A 16,487-nucleotide genomic window follows, 5' to 3' on the forward strand; every position below is an offset into this window, starting at 1 on the left:
AAACAGAGTGAACCAGGCTATGAGGGGTGACCAGTCCTCTTCTCGCTGTGCAGGGTGGAAATTATAACAGAACATGGCCAAGATGTTAAAATCTTTATAGATGACCAGCAGGGTCAAATAATAGTAATCACAGTGGTTGTAGAGGGTGCAACAGGTCAGCACCTCAGGAGTAAATGTCAGTTGGCTTTTCATAGCCAATCATTCAGAGTATCTCTACCGCTCCTGCTGTTTCTGGAGAGTTGAAAACAGCAGGTCCGGGACAAGGTAGCACTTCCAGTGAACAGATCAGGGTTCCATAGCCGCAGGCAGCACAGTTGAAACTGGAGCAGCAGCAAGGACTCATCAGGCCAGGTAGTCCTGAGGCATGGTCCTAGGGCTCAGAGAGGAGAAATACTCCAGACATAAGACTGACCATAGCCCCCCGACAAAAACTATTGCAGCATAAATACTGGAGGCTGAGACTGGAGGGGTCGGGAAACAATGTGGGCCCGTCCGACGATACCCCCGGACAAACCTTCCAGAAGGGCAACCATCTCTGCAGCACTCCACCAATCAGGCCTTTATGGTAGAGTGGAAGCCACTCCTCACTAGACGGAAGCCACTCCTCAGTAAAAGGCACATGACAGCGCGCTCGGAGTTGGCCAAAAGGCCTCCCAGACCATGAGAAGCAAGATTCTTTGGTCTGATGAAACCAAGATTGAACTCTTTGGCCTGAATGCCAAGTGTCACATCTGGAGGAAACCTGGCACCATCCCTACAGTGAAGCATGCTGGTGGCTGCATCATGCTGTGGGAGTGTTTTTAAAACATTTTCAGCGGCAGGGACTGGGAGACTTGTCAGGATCGAGGCAAAGATGTACGGAGCAAAGTACAGAGAGATCCTTGATGAAAACCTGCTCCAGAGAGCTCAGGACCTCAGAGTGGGGTGAAGGTTCACCTTCCAACAGGACAATGACCCTAAGCACACAGCCAAGACAACGCAGGAGTGGCTTCAGGACAAGTCTCAGAATGTCCTTGAGTGGCCCAGCCAGAGCCTTGATTTCAACCCGATTGAACATCTCTGCAGAGACCTGAAAATAGCTGTGCAGCGACGCACCCCATCCAACCTGACAGAGCTTGAGAGGATCTGCAGAGAAGAATGGGAGAAACTCGCAAATATAGGTGTGCCAAGCTTGTAGCGTCACCTAAGACTGAAGGCTGTAATCGCTGCCAGAGGTGCTTCTACAAAGTACTGAGTAAAGGGTCTGAATATTTTTGTAAATATGATATTTTTTTGCAAGAATGTCTGAACTTGTTTTTGCTTTGTCATTATGGGGTAGTGTGTGTCGGTTGATGAGGGGAAAAAACAATCTATTTTAGAATAAGACTGTAACATAACAATGTGGATAAAGTCAAGGGGTCTGAATATTTTACGAATGCACTGTACTGTCATTTAAGAGGATACAATGCCCTGCAATTCTAATCAAGTTTTACTGGTCACATACACATATTTAGCGGATGCTTGTGTTCCTAGCGCCAACAATGCAGTAGTATCTAACAATACACACAATCTAAAAGTAAAATAATGGAATTAAGAAATATATGAATATTAGAGCAATGTCGGAGTGGCATTGACTAAATACAGTAGAATAGAATACAGTACATACTGCTTTTCTCCTCTCATATGTATATAATCATTATTTGAACTTGATTAAAGTGACTAGTGTTCCATTATTAAAGTGGCCAGTGATTCCAAGTCTATGTATATAGGGCAGCAGCCTCTAAGGTGCAGGGTTGAGTAACCGGGTGGAAGTCGGTTAGTGATGGCTATTTAAGTCTGAAATGACACGACAAGAAACATCCCTTACTAACCCCTCCAGACATGCATAACCATGTGCTGCTGTGTTTACTGTGTGACAGACAGCCACCCATATGACCCCATGGCTAGATGGTCCTTATAAAGATTGAAACACTTGACTTAACATGATGAGCCTTTTGACTTCCTGTCATACTTGTGACACTGGGTGTGCTTCCCAAATGGCACTCTATTCCCTATGTAGTGCACTATGCCCTATGGGCCCTGGTAAAAAAAATAGTATACTACATAAGGAATAGAGTGCCCTTTGGGATGTAAGCCTGAGACTATTACGTACCAGTGAAAGGGGAACTTTCAGAGGAACACTAGGTTTTAATTTGGGAGAGTCTGTAGACAGGACTGACCTGGCTGAATGCTAGACAGTGTAGAAGTGGATTCACTAACCCTTTCTCCCTGTGTGCCTCCACAGTTTGAGTTCTCACCCCAGACCCTCTGCTGCTATGGCAAGCAGCTGTGCACCATCTCCAGAGACGGAACCTACTTCAGCTACCAGAACAGGTAAGTCCACACTCCGGGGGGGGGGTTGTAAGTAGGCAGGGCAGGTGAGGGAAAGGGGGAGATGGAGAGAGAAGGGGAATAGGATTGTGCTCTCACAGTACATTGTAATGTTAGTTCAGGTACATGAAAAACAATGAATAATTATGATGAGAATATTCTAAGATGGTATTTCACCAGAGGGATGGTGCGTACTAGATACTGGAAGGGTTACATGTTGTTAAAAGGAGTGTAGCCTACATTGACAGGATCTTCAGGTTTCCCTTCAAGCCCGATGTGCTGCAATATCAGCACCACTGCTCCCCCTGCTGTTCACAAATTGCTATTGCACTTCAGTAGCTCCAAATATTGCATCCATTCGGATGCATTGCAGTTGCATGTAGTTGAGTTCATCTGAACTCAACCCTAACGAGCTTCACTGCGCTAACTACTCTATCCCTTCTGGAAGCACGTTGATGCATTTTACACTAGTTATTTACCCACATTTTTAAAAGTAATTTCAACAGAAATTATGAAAAGTTCCAAAGACAAGCAGAGGTGATCCATATGGCTGTGTTCTGGGTGCACCCCTCTCTCCCCTACAGCACCAGGGCTGGAATTCACTCCAACAGTCTCCCAACTGACATGATCATATCAATCATATCATATGCCTGCGCATTACTAAAGCTTTACGTGGAGAAGTAGTGGAACTTAGTAGTTCAGCGAAGTGGTTATACTTAGTAGTATGGATATTCAAATGTACTAATGATTTACTTTTCTTATGTTAACATTCATGCTCCTCCCATCAACATGGTTAGCATTCCTGTGTCATTTCAGTATGCTTGTATGAGAAGATGTGTGAATGACTGTCATGACCATTCTCATGGTGACTAACCTGTGTTCTACCTTCACTCTGCCCTGTTTGCTTGTCTGTCCTCTGTCCTCTTGTCTCTGTCCTCTATTTTTCTGTCCTCTTGTCTCTGTCCTCTATTTTTCTGTCCTCTTGTCTCTGTCCTCTGTCTTTCTGTCCTCTTGTCTCTGTCCTCTGTCTTTCTGTCCTCTTGTCTCTGTCCTCTGTCTTTCTGTCCTCTTGTCTCTGTCCTGTGTTATGCTTTGCCATTCTGCCACCCATTGTGCCACACGTGTGCCGGCTTGCCAACTTTCCCTGTGCTTCTGCTACTGTGTGCCTGCTCTAGCTCACCCAAATATGGCCTTATTGCCGACAGGTATCACTTCTGTGAGAAGTGCTTCAACGAGATCCAGGGCAATAGCGTCACCCTGGGAGACGACCCGGCACAGCCACAGACGTAAGTTCGTGGTGGAATCTGTGTTAACGTTTTCATGTCAATACATTGAAAAAACACTGGGAAACAATGCTCTGTTTGATTTGGATTAGTTCTGTAGTTTTTATATTACCACATTCTGGAGCAAATCCGAACTTTCACTTAACTTGAATTTTCATCAATACATGACTAAGTGAACATTTTGTTAGTGGAAGTAACCGTCCTTAAGTCTCCACTGATTCCATCTTTCCTTAGTGGATATCCTTAGTCCATGATTATAAATACTGGTCCAGAAGTGGTAGGCTTAGCTAATTATAGTCAAAGCTTATGAAAAAAGGGAATCTGTATTCATATGAGTGGGCTGCGTGTTTGGGGCGCTGGCTGTAGATTATCAGAACTGATTCTAACTGGTCATCCGTTGTCCCTCTGTCCTCCAGTATGATATCTAAAGACCAGTTTGAAAAGAAGAAAAATGACATGTTGGATCCAGAACCGTGAGTATTGGTGTACCTTAACCTCTCAAACTGTTTACGTTTGATGGGCTCTTTTCATTCTGCTTTAAAGCTTCTAAATCCGTTGGCGATGAGCCGTCATGTACAGTATGCACAGTATGTATGCACAGTATGTATGCACAGTATGTATGCACAGTATGTATGCACAGTATGCATCACTGTATGTACAGTGTGCATCACTGTATGTACAGTGTGCATCACTGTATGTACAGTGTGCATCACTGTATGTACAGTGTGCATCACAGTATGTACAGTATTTTATTTTTATTTTACCTTTATTTAACTAGGCAAGTCAGTTAAGAACAAATTCTTATTTTCAATGATGGCCTAGGAACAGTGGGTTAACTGCCTGTTCAGGGGCAGAACGACAGATTTGTACCTTGTCAGCTCGGGGATTCGAACTTGCAACCTTTCGGTTACTAGTCCAACGCTAGTCCAACCACTAGGCTACCCTGCCGTATGCATCACAGTATGTACAGTATGCATCACAGTACTGGCTTTATTTGGACCATTTAAAAACAGTAATCAGCCACACAAGTGGATACACTGCATTTAAAATACCGGAGGATGAAAGTATTGTACTGAGCTGAGAGATCTGTCAAACAAAGAAATGAAAATGAATAACCATTGATGGTGAATAGTGTATGAGCCTTGTCTCTTGCACCTGTCCCTCGCTTTTTCCATTTGATCACGGAGCGTGAGATGACCGCCCCAAGTACATGGGCAATGGTGGCTGCAAAAGTGTTTTGAATTAGGTGACAATTCTATCAGTCACTGACATTTTCCACTACATTTTTAAAGGGTGTATACCAAGGTTCGGGGTCAATTCCATTTCAACTGCCAATTTTAATGAACTGAAGTCACTTCCTGAATTGACCCCCAACTCTTGTAAATACAGTTATCCAACGCATTAGTATTTTGTCTCACGCCCATATGTCAGTCAACTATTGTATCTATTGCCCACTCTGCAGTATCTGTGAACAAGCAAGTCTCTTCTTGGAGACCGAGGTGTTGGTGTACCTTCTCTGACCAGCCTTCTCTCTCTCCTCACACAGGTTTGTTGAATGTAAAGACTGTGGACGGAAGATGCACCAGATCTGTGTGCTGCATTATGATGTCATCTGGCCATCGGGGTAAGCCTCATGTACCCTGAACAGACGAACGGCCCCGTGTGTCTTCTGATCACTGTTTCTGACTGTCTATTTGACACTTCCACTTTCCCTCAGCTTCATTTGCGACATCTGTCTGAAGAAGTCCGGCAAGACGAGGAAAGAGAACAAGTTCGCTGCCAAAAGTAAGTTTGAGATTGTGTTGATCCGAGTGGATCCACCACTGTAGACGTGTGATGGAAGTTATTTCAGTAACTTGTGGTGAGGTTTCATATGACCTGCATCTGTATAACCTGTAGGACAACTGAAGTATTTGATGGTATCTGTCTCGCAGGGCTACAGACGACGAGGTTGGGCATGTACATCGAGGACCGGGTGAATAAGTACTTGAAGAGGCAGAACCACCCTGAGGCCGGGGAGGTGTTTGTACGGGTGGTGGCTAGCTCCGACAAAAATGTTGAAATCAAACCTGGCATGAAATCTAGGTAAGGAAGGACTGCAGCTGCTCCAACAGTGAAATGGCCCCTTATCAATACTTTTTAAACCAGTTTATAGAACATGTTGAGAAAGATGTTCATTGAGGATTATTCTAATAAAGTTGTCTTCCAAGAGTTGCTCCAATATGTTTTTCATCTTCAGTTTGCTCCTTTGTTCATGCACCTTGGTTGGAAAGCGATGGCGCGGTAGTGTTCTTGATAGTGCTGAGGAGATTCTGTGGCAGAAGGCGTCTACACCGTTAATGATGAGTGACGTTCCATGTGGTTGTGGATGTGGAGATTTCTCCCTTACTAGTAAAAGCACTATATAAATGCTTAATTCACAAATTAATTGATTAACTGTGTTTGTCTCCCCAGGTTTGTGGACTCGGGTGAAATGCAGGAGACCTTCCCTTACAGAACCAAAGCACTTTTTGCATTTGAGGAGATTGACGGTGTGGATGTGTGTTTCTTCGGTATGCACGTCCAGGAGTACGGTTCCGAGTGCGCCTTCCCCAACACCAGGTAAACACTTAACGTAGTAATAACACAACATAATACACTTCTTAACAGTAATACACTCGTTCCCAACACCAGGTAACTTACACTTCAGAACGAGGATGATGATAAGATAAACTCAGCAAAAAAAGAAACATCCTCTCACTGTCAACTGCGTTTATTTTCAGCTTAACATGTGTAAATATGTGTATGAACACAACAAGATTCAACAACTGAGACATAAACTGAACAAGTTCCACATACATGTGACTAACAGAAATGGAATAATGTGTCCCTGAACAAAGGGGGGGGTCAAAAGTAACAGTCAGTATCTGGTGTGGCCACCAGCTGCATTAAGCACTGCAGTGCATCTCCTCATGGACTGCACCAGATTTGCCAGTTATTGCTGTGAGATGTTACCCCACTCTTCCACCAAGGCACCTACAAGTTCCCGGACATTTCTGGGGGGATTGGCCCTAGCCCTCACCCTCCGATTCAACAGGTCCCAGATGTGCTCAATGGGATTGCGATCCGGGCTCTTTGCTGGCCACGGCAGAACACTGACATTCCTGTCTTTCAGGAAATCACGCACAGAATGAGCAGTATGGCTGGTGGCATTGTCATGCTGGAGGGTCATGTCAGGATGAGCCTGCAGGAAGGGTACCACATGAGGGAGGAGGATGTCTTCCCTGTAACGCACAGCGTTGTGATTGCCTGCAATGACAACAATCTCAGTCCGGTGACGCTGTGACACATCACCCTAGAACACGACGGACCCTCCACCTCCAAATCGATCCCGCTCCAGAGTACAGGCCTCGGTGTAACGCTCATTTCTTTGACAATAAACCCAAATCTGACCATCGCCCCTGGTGAAACAGACACCGTCGCTGTCTGGTCCAGCGACGGTGGGTTTGTGCCCATAGACGACGACATTGCTGGTGATGTCTGGTGAGGACCTGCCTTACAACAGACCTACAAGCCCTCAGTCCAGCCTCTCTCAGCCTATTGCGGACAGTCAGAGCACTGAGGGTGGGATTGTGCATTCCTGGTGTAACTCAGGCAGTTGCTGTTGCCATCCTGTACCTGTCCCGCAGGTGTGATGTTCGGATGTACCGATCCTGTGCAGGTGTTGTTACACGTGGTCTGCCACTGCGAGGATGATCCGCAGTCCGTCCTGTCTCCCTGTAGCGCTGTCTTAGGCGTCTGACAGTACAGACATTGCAATGTATTGCCCTGGCCACATCTGCAGTCCTCATGCCTCCTTGCAGCATGCCTAAGGCACGTTAACACAGATGAGCAGGAACCCTGGGCATCTTTCTTTTGGTGTTTTCAGAGTCCGTAGAAAGGCCTCTTTAGTGTCCTAAGTTTTCATAACTGTGACCTTAATTGCCTACCGTCTGTAAGCTGTTAGTGTCTTAACGACCGTTCCACAGGTGCATGTTCATTAATTGTTTATGGTTCATTGAACAAGCATGGGAAACAGTGTTTAAACCCTTTACAATAAAGATCTGTGAAGTTATTGGTATTTTTACTAATTATCTTTGAAAGACGGGGTCCTGATAAAGGGACGTTTCTGCTGAGTTTATGTAGTATTATTTTAAAGAGTAGCATAATGACCTCTTCTGAACAGTAGCCTACATACTGGACTATTGGAAGACTTAAGAGTGGAAGGCTTGAGATTCTATGCAAGGTGGGCCAGCTTAGCGATAAAACACCTACTTAACCAGCTTAGCAATAGTTACTTAGTTTAGAATTAAAATTAAATTAAGTTGTTGAAGTGTTTCCATTACCCATTTAGGCAAATTGCGCTTTAGGCCTAATAAATGGGTGACAGCCCCGCAGGTGTGATGTTCGGATGTACCAGGTTAGCTATAGTTGTCAGTGTAACAGGCCTAGTTAACCAGGTTAGCTATAGTTGTCAGTGTAACAGGCCTGGTTAACCAGGTTCGCTATAGTTGTCAGTGTAACAGGCCTAGTTAACCAGGTTAGCTATAGTTGTCAGTGTAACAGGCCTGGTTAACCAGGTTCGCTATAGTTGTCAGTGTAACAGGCCTAGTTAACCAGGTTAGCTATAGTTGTCAGTGTAACAAATCAAATCAAATTTTATTTGTCACATACACATGGTTAGCAGATGTTAACGCGAGTGTAGCGAAATGCTTGTGCTTCTAGTTCCGACAATGCAGTAATAACGAGCAAGTAATCTAACTAACAATTCCAAAAAAAACTACTGTCATACACAGTGTAAGGGGATAAAGAATATGTACATAAGGATATATGAATGAGTGATGGTACAGAGCAGCATAGGCAAGATACAGTAGATGATATCGAGTACAGTATATACATATGAGATAAGTATGTAAACCAAGTGGCATAGTTAAAGTGGCTAGTGATACATGTATTACATAAGGATGCAGTCGATGATATAGAGTACAGTATCAACGTATGCATATGAGATGAACAATGTAGGGTAAGTAACATTATATAAGGTAGCATTGTTTAAAGTGGCTAGTGATATATTTACATCATTTCCCATCGATTCCCATGATTAAAGTGGCTGGAGTAGAGTCAGTGTCATTGACAGTGTGTTGGCAGTAGCCACTCAATGTTAGTGGTGGCTGTTTAACAGTCTGATGGCCTTGAGATAGAAGCTGTTTTTCAGTCTCTCGGTCCCAGCTTTGATGCACCTGTACTGACCTTGCCTTCTGGATGGCAGCGGGGTGAACAGGCAGTGGCTCGGGTGGTTGATGTCCTTGATGATCTTTATGGCCTTCCTGTAGCATCGGGTGGTGTAGGTGTCCTGGAGGGCAGGTAGTTTGCCCCCGGTGATGCGTTGTGCAGACCTCACTACCCTCTGGAGAGCCTTACGGTTGAGGGCGGTGCAGTTGCCATACCAGGCGGTGATACAGCCCGCCAGGATGCTCTCGATTGTGCATCTGTAGAAGTTTGTGAGTGCTTTTGGTGACAAGCCGAATTTCTTCAGCCTCCTGAGGTTGAAGAGGCGCTGCTGCGCCTTCCTCACGATGCTGTCTGTGTGAGTGGACCAATTCAGTTTGTCTGTGATGTGTATGCCGAGGAACTTAAAACTTGCTACCCTCTCCACTACTGTTCCATCGATGTGGATGGGGGTGTTCCCTCTGCTGTTTCCTGAAGTCCACAATCATCTCCTTAGTTTTGTTGACGTTGAGTGTGAGGTTATTTTCCTGACACCACACTCCGAGGGCCCTCACCTCCTCCCTGTAGGCCGTCTCGTCGTTGTTGGTAATCAAGCCTACCACTGTTGTGTCGTCCGCAAACTTGATGATTGAGTTGGAGGCGTGCATGGCCACGCAGTCGTGGGTGAACAGGGAGTACAGGAGAGGGCTCAGAACGCACCCTTGTGGGGCCCCAGTGTTGAGGATCAGCGGGGAGGAGATGTTGTTGCCTACCCTCACCACCTGGGGGCGGCCCGTCAGGAAGTCCAGTACCCAGTTGCACAGGGCGGGGTCGAGACCCAGGGTCTCGAGCTTGATGACGAGCTTGGAGGGTACTATGGTGTTGAATGCCGAGCTGTAGTCGATGAACAGCATTCTCAGGCCTAGTTAACCAGGCCTAGTTAACCAGGTTAGCTATAGTTGTCAGTGTAACAGGCCTAGTTAACCAGGTTAGCTATAGTTGTCAGTGTAACAGGCCTAGTTAACCAGGTTAGCTATAGTTGTCAGTGTAACAGGCCTAGTTAACCAGGTTAGCTATAGTTGTCAGTGTAACACTCCTAGTGTCTTCTTCTCTCCAGACGGGTTTACATATCGTATCTGGACAGTATTCACTTCTTCAAGCCCCGGGCGTTGAGGACGGCAGTCTACCATGAGATCTTGATAGGGTACCTGGAGTACGTTAAGAAACTGGGGTAGGTTTTCAATACCGGTGACAACACTTCCATTCAATCATTACACTGCTTTTCCAGGCTGGTTTCCTGTACACAGATTAAGCCTAGTCCTGGACTAAAAAGCTATTTCAGTGGAGAATATCATGCTTCTTAGTCCAGGACTAGGCCTCATTTATGTCTGTAAAACCATTCGTGTGTCCAGGCAGGTTTAGGAATAGCTAAATCTTGCAAACTCATTTTGAAATAATTTCTTAACAAAGAATATTCCGAAGATATTTGTCTCAGTACCTTGAAATGCATGACGTTGAACCTAAAAGCTGTCCTCTCCATCCCTGGTCCCATGCAGCTACGTGTATGGTCATATCTGGGCGTGCCCCCCCAGTGAAGGGGACGACTACATCTTCCACTGCCACCCGCAGGACCAGAAGATCCCCAAGCCCAAGAGGCTGCAGGAGTGGTACAGGAAGATGCTGGAGAAGGCCTTCGCAGAGAGGATCCTCCATGATTTCAAGGTGAGACATGAAGGGGACCTTGGCTGTGTTCATTAGGCACCAAAACAGAAGGCAAAGGATTGGAACTCGGAGGGACTCGTCTGGAATTGGTACAATAAGAAATAGTATTTTTAAGTGGCTTCTGTCTTAGGCCCGTGCTTACTTTTCTTATTAAATGCTGTTTTGAGTGTGGCATTATCCCACACCATCAGCCCCATCTGTGCAGTCCAAGTAACAGGCGTCTTTTCTCCAGGACATCTTCAAGCAGGCCACGGAGGACCGTATTACCAGTGCCAACGAGATGCCCTATTTCGAAGGGGACTTCTGGCCCAATGTGCTGGAGGAGAGCATCAAGGAGCTGGAGCAGGAGGAGGAGGAGAGGAAGAAAGAGGAGAACGTGGCCTCCTGTGAGACCCCCGAGGTAAGACGGAGTGCTTTGTACGATGGAGGGGTGGACCCAATCCGACCCCTAGACACCATGTCCTATGAATTTGTAGAGGTCTCTGAGGATTTCATTGGTATAAGCAGTACTGTGAAAACATCTACCTATCAGAGGAGAGGGCAGATGACGGTGTCTGTCCTCCTGTCTTTCGACAGCCACTTGGTCAAAGCATGTCACAGACCTATTCTTCTTTTTTTGCCAATTATTTATGTCCATGTGTCCTCCATCGCCTCTGTTAACAGCTCTTTGTCCCCCCCTCTCTCATATCAGCACACTGCTGACAGCAAAAACGCCAAGAAGAAGAATAACAAGAAGACCAATAAAAACAAGAGCAGCGTGAGCCGAGCCAATAAGAAGAAGCCTGGCATGCCCAATGTAGCCAACGACCTGTCCCAGAAGCTCTACTCCACCCTGGAGAAACACAAGGAGGTAGATGTCACTCACTCCACCCACTCATATAACATACACTGTAAAGCCCCGTTACCTTCCTCATCTCTCACTCCTTTAGTTGATCACAGTTTTGTAAGGACTTCTGTGGTCACAGTATCTGTAGAGGCTCAGATCCAACACTAACATATCACTTAGAATGAAGCCATGCATTAAACTTGCATTCTAACTGGTGTGGATATTGAAACACAACCACTTCTAGCTTGTGACTTCCTATCCTCTCTTTTGTCTGATAATCTGACTCATGTCTCCCTCTCTACTTCCCTCTCCACCCTCTCCCTCAGGTGTTCTTTGTGATCCACCTGCATGCGGGACCCTCGGTCAACACCCTCCCCCCTATCATGGATCCAGACCCCCTGCTGACCTGCGACCTGATGGACGGCCGGGACGCCTTCCTCACCCTGGCCCGGGACAAGCACTGGGAGTTCAGCTCTCTGCGGAGGTGCAAGTGGAGCACCATGTGTATGTTGGTGGAGCTGCACAACCAGGGCCAGGACCGCTTCGTCTACACCTGCAATGAGTGTAAACACCACGTGGAGACGCGCTGGCACTGCACCGTCTGTGAGGTAAGCCAGGGGGTGATGGTGCTGATTCATCACACATACACCAACACACGCTCCGACAGCATGTAATACATGGATATTGGCAATTCACTTTTTTAAAACTGGAAGCAAAGGAAGTATTTTATTGTATGTTTATTTCACTTAAAAAGTGTGCTCTTGCAAGATTGTCAAATGATTTTAAAGGTCTAATGCAGCCGTTTTTATCGCTATCATATCTTTTCTGGGTAACAATGAATTACCTTAATGTGATGGTTTCAATATAAATGGTGAAAAAAGAAGCTTAGCAAAGATACATTTCTCAAGTAGGATTTTTGCTCAGACTATCTGGGAGTGGCTTGGGTGGCGAGGGTAAAACTGAAAATGAGCTGTTATTGGCCCGAGAGGTTTGGAATGCTTTTTCTTATTGATCTATTAACTCATTTACCGCCTGGTTATGTCACCATGGAAGGCCAAAACTCCATCCCACCAAAACAGGCAGAAATGTCAGGTGGTCTTTTCAAACCGCTCTTACACTAATAGATAAGGGCGTTATCCTAATTTGAACAATTTCACAGTTTTATTCCAACCTCATAATGTGGAAATCCATAAAACAGGAAAATCACCTTTTTGACAGCGCTGGACCTTCAATACATTTTGTGATTAAACGGCATCACATTTGTAACAAGTTGGTGCAGGTATGTGTGTGTGTGGGGCTGGGAGTGTGTAACCATAGAAACATTATGAGTGGAACTGTGATATGTGGTGTTTTCAATCTCGCAGGACTTTGACCTATGCATCAACTGCTACGCTGCCAAGGGCCACGAGCACAAGATGGTTAAGTGGGGCCTCGGGCTGGACGACGACAGCAACGGAGCGGGCGGTGCCGGGGGCGAGGCCTCCCAGAGTCCCCAAGAATCCCGCCGCCTCTCCATCCAGCGCTGCATCCAGTCCCTGGTCCACGCCTGTCAGTGCCGCAACGCCAACTGCTCGCTGCCCTCCTGCCAGAAGATGAAGCGCGTGGTGCAGCACACCAAAGGTTGCAAGAGGAAGACCAACGGCGGCTGCCCCGTGTGCAAGCAGCTCATCGCCCTGTGCTGCTACCACGCCAAACACTGCCAGGAGAACAAGTGTCCCGTGCCCTTCTGTCTGAACATCAAGCACAAGCTGAGGCAGCAGCAGCTCCAGCACCGCTTACAACAGGCTCAGATGATGAGGAGAAGAATGGCCACTATGGCCGGGCGTGGAATGGCACCTCAGAGCCTGCCGTCGCCACCTACCTCAGCCAACCCCGGCACCCCCACCTCGGGCGGACAGACCCCCAGCACACCCACCCACACCCCCCAGGCCTCCTTACCCATCAGCCAGCCCCAGCAGCAGCCGCCCCCCAACGTGACAGCCGGCATGGCCCAGCAACAACCCGGCTTTCCCAACAACGGGCGCACCAGCCAGCCACCAACGCCGGTTCCACAAGGGGGAAAGCCGGGGCCCCAGTCTTCCCCCCTACATCAGGTGCAGTCGCCCCTGCCCAACATACCCAACATGACCCCCCAACAACAACAGATTCCCCAACAACAACAACCGCCCCCGCTGGCCGCTCTGAAGATGGCCCGGCACATAGAGATGGTGGCCAAGGCCAAGCAGCAGCAGCAGCAGCAGCAGCAACAACAACAGAACTACAACATGAACATGCCCAACGGTGTGCCCATGAACCACCCCCGCATGGTGGGGCCTATGCAAGGCCAGATGGGTCCAGGGCAGATGCAGCAGATGATGGGGCCCCGGGGCCCCCAAGTGATGCAGGCCATGCAGCAGGGCCAGTGGGGCCCCCAGGGGGGGATGCAGCAGAACCCCCTCCAGAACCCCCAAGCGGTCCAACAACAGCAGCAAGGCCTACCCCAGCAAGGTGGCCCCATGGCCCCCCAACAGGCTCAGGGAAACTCCACTCAGTTGATGCAGCAGCGGCCCATGATGCAGCAGCAGCCCGGCATTCAGATGCCCGGGGGGTCCACATGCCCCCCCAGGGTCCCCCTCAGCAGCAGAGCATGACGCCACAGCAACAAGGGGGCATGCCCCGGGGCATCCCGGGAAACATCGCCCCCAATGCCCTGCAGGACCTCCTGAGGACCCTCAAGTCGCCCAGCTCTCCCCAGCAGCAGCAGCAGGTGCTCAACATCCTCAAGTCCAACCCCCACCTCATGGCCGCCTTCATCAAGCAGCGCACGGCCAAGTACCAGGCAAGCCAACTACCGGGCCAGCAGCCGCAGCAGAACCCCCAACAACAACAACAACAACAGCAGAACCCCCAGGCGATCCTGGGAGGCCAGGCTGGGATGCAGGCCATGGCTGCTGCCATGCAGGCTGGGGCAGTGCAGCAGAGGCCGGGGGTGGGCATGCCCCCCCAGCAGCAGCAGCAGCCTGGCCCTCAGCAGGTTGGTGGCCCCCAGGGTATGGCCGCCATGGGCCCACAGGGACAACAGCTGATGAACGCCGCCGCACACAACGGCAACCCCCAGCTCTACCGCAGGCAGCTGCTCCGGATGCAACAGATGCAGCAGCAGCAGCAACAGCAGCAGCAGCAACAACAACAGCAAGGAGCCATGCCCCAGGGCCTTCCAGGCCAGTTCCCCCAGCAGCAGGGAGGAGCAGCCAGCTACTCCCAGCTCCGCATGCAGCAGCAGAGGGCCATGCAGCTCCCCCCCATGGCCCAGATGGGGCAGCCCGGCATGGGCATGGACGGGCCCCAGGCCCAGAACCTCCTCCAGCAGAGGATGCTCCAGCAGCAACAGCAGATGCTGAAGCAGCAGATGGGCTCTCCAGCCCAGGCCAACTCCATGAGCCCCCAGCCCCACATGCTCCAAGGACAGCCTCAGGGAGGAGCTCACCTGCCTGGCCAGGCGATGGGCAACGCCCTGGGCAATCAGGTTAGGTCTCCAGCCCCGGTGCAGTCGCCCCACCCTCCCTCACAGCAGCCCCCACATTCCAGCCCCTCCCCCCGGATACAGCCCCATCCCTCACCCCAGCACGCCAACCTCCACTCCGGCTCACCCCACCCCAGTCTGGGCGGCCTCATGCCAGGCTCCATGGACCAGGGACACATGGGCACGCCCGAGCAGAGCGCCATGCTCCCGCAGCTCAACACACCCAGCCGTGGCAGGCTTAGCAATGACTTGAATATGGTGGGCGACACCACAGGAGACACACTCGAGAAGTTTGTTGAAGGATTGTAGCATTTTGTGACGAGACTTGTTTGGTTTTCTCGGTTTTCCACAAATAACTTTTTGTACTGACTGCTATGTAAAGAGATGAGGCCTAAGGACTGTGAACCTTTCCTTAAACCAAGGGACTGCTATTTCTTCCAACAAAATGGAGGAATTTGAATAATTATTGCTGTTTAAAGAGGAGAATGGGGGGGAAAAAAATATTTTGGGGTTCAGACCAGCCATGAAAATAATTTGTTTTAATTTGTATTATTATTTGTTTTATGTCTCTGGTATGTACTTTTTTTTAATGACACCTTCTCAAAACGAGTCATGTTATTTTTCAATGTTTTTATTTTGTACCTTTGCAAAAAAAATCATAGCGTTTTTGTGTTGAGAAGATTGTAAAATAATTTTGTCTGAACTTTTTGTGCCAGGTTTTGCATCTTTGCTCCCTCTTCATTCCTGGCTAATTTATTATTATAATGTACCATTTTTCAAAAAATGCCTTTAGGTGAGACTTATTTTCTTTCCGTACTGCAGAAGAGTCCTTGTGGGATATTAACGTATTTGTATAGAGCTAGGAACTATCGCACACCCAAACACCACGTTCAGGTGTGAACAACTGACTCTCAAATGCTCCTTCATCCACAGCTGCCGGAATGTTCGTTTTCTACTGGCTTGGAACCAGTATCTCTGTCCTCCAGATGTTGGACATCTTTGTTTCTTTGTTTATCCTTCAATCTGAACTCTTGATTCCCCCCCGGGCTGAACTGTGGCGTGGGGTGTACCTTTTGGACTGCTTGCTGATTTGTGATTGGAGAGCGTTCTGTGCATCTTTTTTCCTCTTGCATTAAACTTGAATTGAGGTGAAACTGTTCACTGTTGTAAATCATGCAGGTTGACAATGTAAATATGCAGAAAAAGAAGAATGAATCACTGTACAAACTGGTTAAAAATGACTCATTTCGTACTTATATACCATATTGTTAAATAAACTGTGTGCAAACAGACAACAATGGTGTTTGTATATTTTACATGTATTGTGTGCATGGTGATGGTGCAACTTTCTGTACTTCAGCATCATGTAACGGTTTACCAAAACATGACTTGATTACTTACAGCAAAACGTGCCATATTGGTGGTTGCAGACATACTGTAAAATAATTGATTGCTGCACAGTTAACCCCTAACAGTATACACAACAATGACCTTCAATCAAAGGTAAATATTGGGACGTTTGGAATTGACAACTTTAAACATGTTTTTCTGTCTTGCATTGTAGATTTGTCTTAATGCA

At 47.7% G+C, this 16,487-nt stretch overlaps 1 protein-coding gene across 1 annotated transcript in view; it reads left to right on the plus strand.

The window, feature by feature from the left end:
* crebbpb (CREB binding protein b) overlaps positions 1 to 16,200 on the plus strand; it is a 56,256-nt gene extending 40,056 nt beyond the window's left edge. Inside the window, 14 exon segments of the mRNA XM_042318311.1 lie at positions 2,264 to 2,352; positions 3,525 to 3,635; positions 4,049 to 4,105; positions 5,179 to 5,256; positions 5,350 to 5,417; positions 5,567 to 5,717; positions 6,087 to 6,233; positions 9,976 to 10,089; positions 10,415 to 10,580; positions 10,813 to 10,980; positions 11,272 to 11,430; positions 11,733 to 12,014; positions 12,771 to 13,973; positions 13,976 to 16,200. Of these exon segments, the coding sequence (XP_042174245.1) occupies positions 2,264 to 2,352; positions 3,525 to 3,635; positions 4,049 to 4,105; positions 5,179 to 5,256; positions 5,350 to 5,417; positions 5,567 to 5,717; positions 6,087 to 6,233; positions 9,976 to 10,089; positions 10,415 to 10,580; positions 10,813 to 10,980; positions 11,272 to 11,430; positions 11,733 to 12,014; positions 12,771 to 13,973; positions 13,976 to 15,217 (4,035 nt within the window). The 3' untranslated portion in view covers positions 15,218 to 16,200.
* Positions 16,201 to 16,487: the final 287 nt, after the last annotated feature.

This window comes from Oncorhynchus tshawytscha, unplaced genomic scaffold (genome assembly GCF_018296145.1).
Source record: "Oncorhynchus tshawytscha isolate Ot180627B unplaced genomic scaffold, Otsh_v2.0 Un_scaffold_2590_pilon_pilon, whole genome shotgun sequence".
In the NCBI taxonomy this organism is placed as follows: Eukaryota; Metazoa; Chordata; class Actinopteri; order Salmoniformes; family Salmonidae; genus Oncorhynchus; species Oncorhynchus tshawytscha.